The sequence below is a fragment of the Silene latifolia genome, chromosome 10 (assembly GCF_048544455.1).
Source record: "Silene latifolia isolate original U9 population chromosome 10, ASM4854445v1, whole genome shotgun sequence".
Taxonomy (NCBI): Eukaryota; Viridiplantae; Streptophyta; class Magnoliopsida; order Caryophyllales; family Caryophyllaceae; genus Silene; species Silene latifolia.
The window spans coordinates 33,757,907-33,759,356 of NC_133535.1; the positions used below are offsets into that span (position 1 = coordinate 33,757,907).

At 43.9% G+C, this 1,450-nt stretch overlaps 1 protein-coding gene across 1 annotated transcript; it reads left to right on the top strand.

Annotated features, from left to right (window-relative positions):
- Positions 1 to 209: 209 nt before the first annotated feature.
- On the top strand, positions 210 to 1,139 carry LOC141607406 (uncharacterized). Its single transcript, XM_074426757.1, has one exon. It carries the CDS (start codon positions 210 to 212, stop codon positions 1,137 to 1,139), a length of 930 nt encoding a protein of 309 aa, XP_074282858.1.
- The last annotated feature ends 311 nt before the right edge of the window (positions 1,140 to 1,450 follow it).

A 1,450-nucleotide genomic window follows, 5' to 3' on the forward strand; every position in this document is an offset into this window, starting at 1 on the left:
TGAAGGAGAAGACGAATTTGGAGCGTATTCTTGGTTATTGACTAACCCTTGGTATACTCGAGCACCAAGGGGAGGACAATTTGAAGAAGAGACATTTGAACCACTTTCGATTAATCCCATAGAAGTATAATATCCTCTCATGGCGAATGACACAAGAACTATTAGGTAGCTCCTGGCACACCCAACCTCTTTGCATAGCCTACCCACCCATGGGGGCCAATGCCAACTTTGAATTAAAAGGCTACTTCATCCACAACCTTTCAAAGTTCCATGGACATGCGGGGGATGACCCAAATCACCACATTTCCGAATTTCATATGATGTGCGAAGGTGCCATCCCCAATGGGGTCACGGAGGACCAATTTAAGTTGCGAGCCTGTCCATTTTCTCTACAAGATGCGGCAAAGGATATGTTGTTTTATCTTCAACCGGGTACAATTAGTACTTGGAAGGCTATGAAATCGGCTTTCCTTGAGAAGTACTATCGCGATTCAAGACACAACCTCGCCAAGAAGGCCATAACCTCTCCGGAACAAGATGCAAGTGAGAGTTTGTATGAGTATTGGGAGCGGTTTAAGAAATTGGTTGCACTATGTCTCTACCAAGGGCTAAGCGGTGATGATCTTTTGGTTAACTTTTGTGATGGCCTCACTCAACAATACCAAATCATGGTAAATTCTGCTACGGGAGGTGGAGTAGACAACTACTCCGTTTCGGAGGCAAATGAGATTATAGAAAGGTTAGCCGCTAGCACAAGAAACTATGGAAGGGGAGGTAGGGGGTCAAAAACCATTAATTCAATTGAAACACCTTCTACTTCCAACCAAAAGCTAGAAAAGACTGTAGATGATCTCACAAAGATGGTAGCTCAACTAGTGGAAAACAATCAAGGAGGAGTACAAGGGGATAATCTAGAATGCAACTTTTGTCAAGGTCCACATCCAATTACATCTTGCCCCGTCATGGAACAAGAGAGACTAACTCACGAACATGTAAATGCCATGGGTCATGGTGCTTATAAGTCTAGGAACCCCAATAGGGGAGGGTATTACAAGTATGACACAAATGGCAACACATATAACATTAGGTCAAGGGACAACCCCAACCTTAGTTGGGGAGGGGGGGGGGGATACCTCTAGGATTTTTCAAAATGGACAATACAATCACATGAGGAACCCCAATTCACAAGGCCAAAACCAAAATTATCAAAGGAACAACAATCATCAACAAGCAAAAGGAGGATCCTTCCAATTTGGGAACCGAGGACATCAAGGGAACCCCCAAGGTAACAACAAGAACCTTCAACAAGGAGGAGGCTCATCCTCACAAGGGAATGAGGATCTATCTACAAATGAGATGTTTAAAATGATCTTGAAAGGGCAAGCCAAGAATACCAAGAGGTTTGACAAGATGGATGCGGACAAGGCTGCAAGTGATGCTAGGGTGAAAA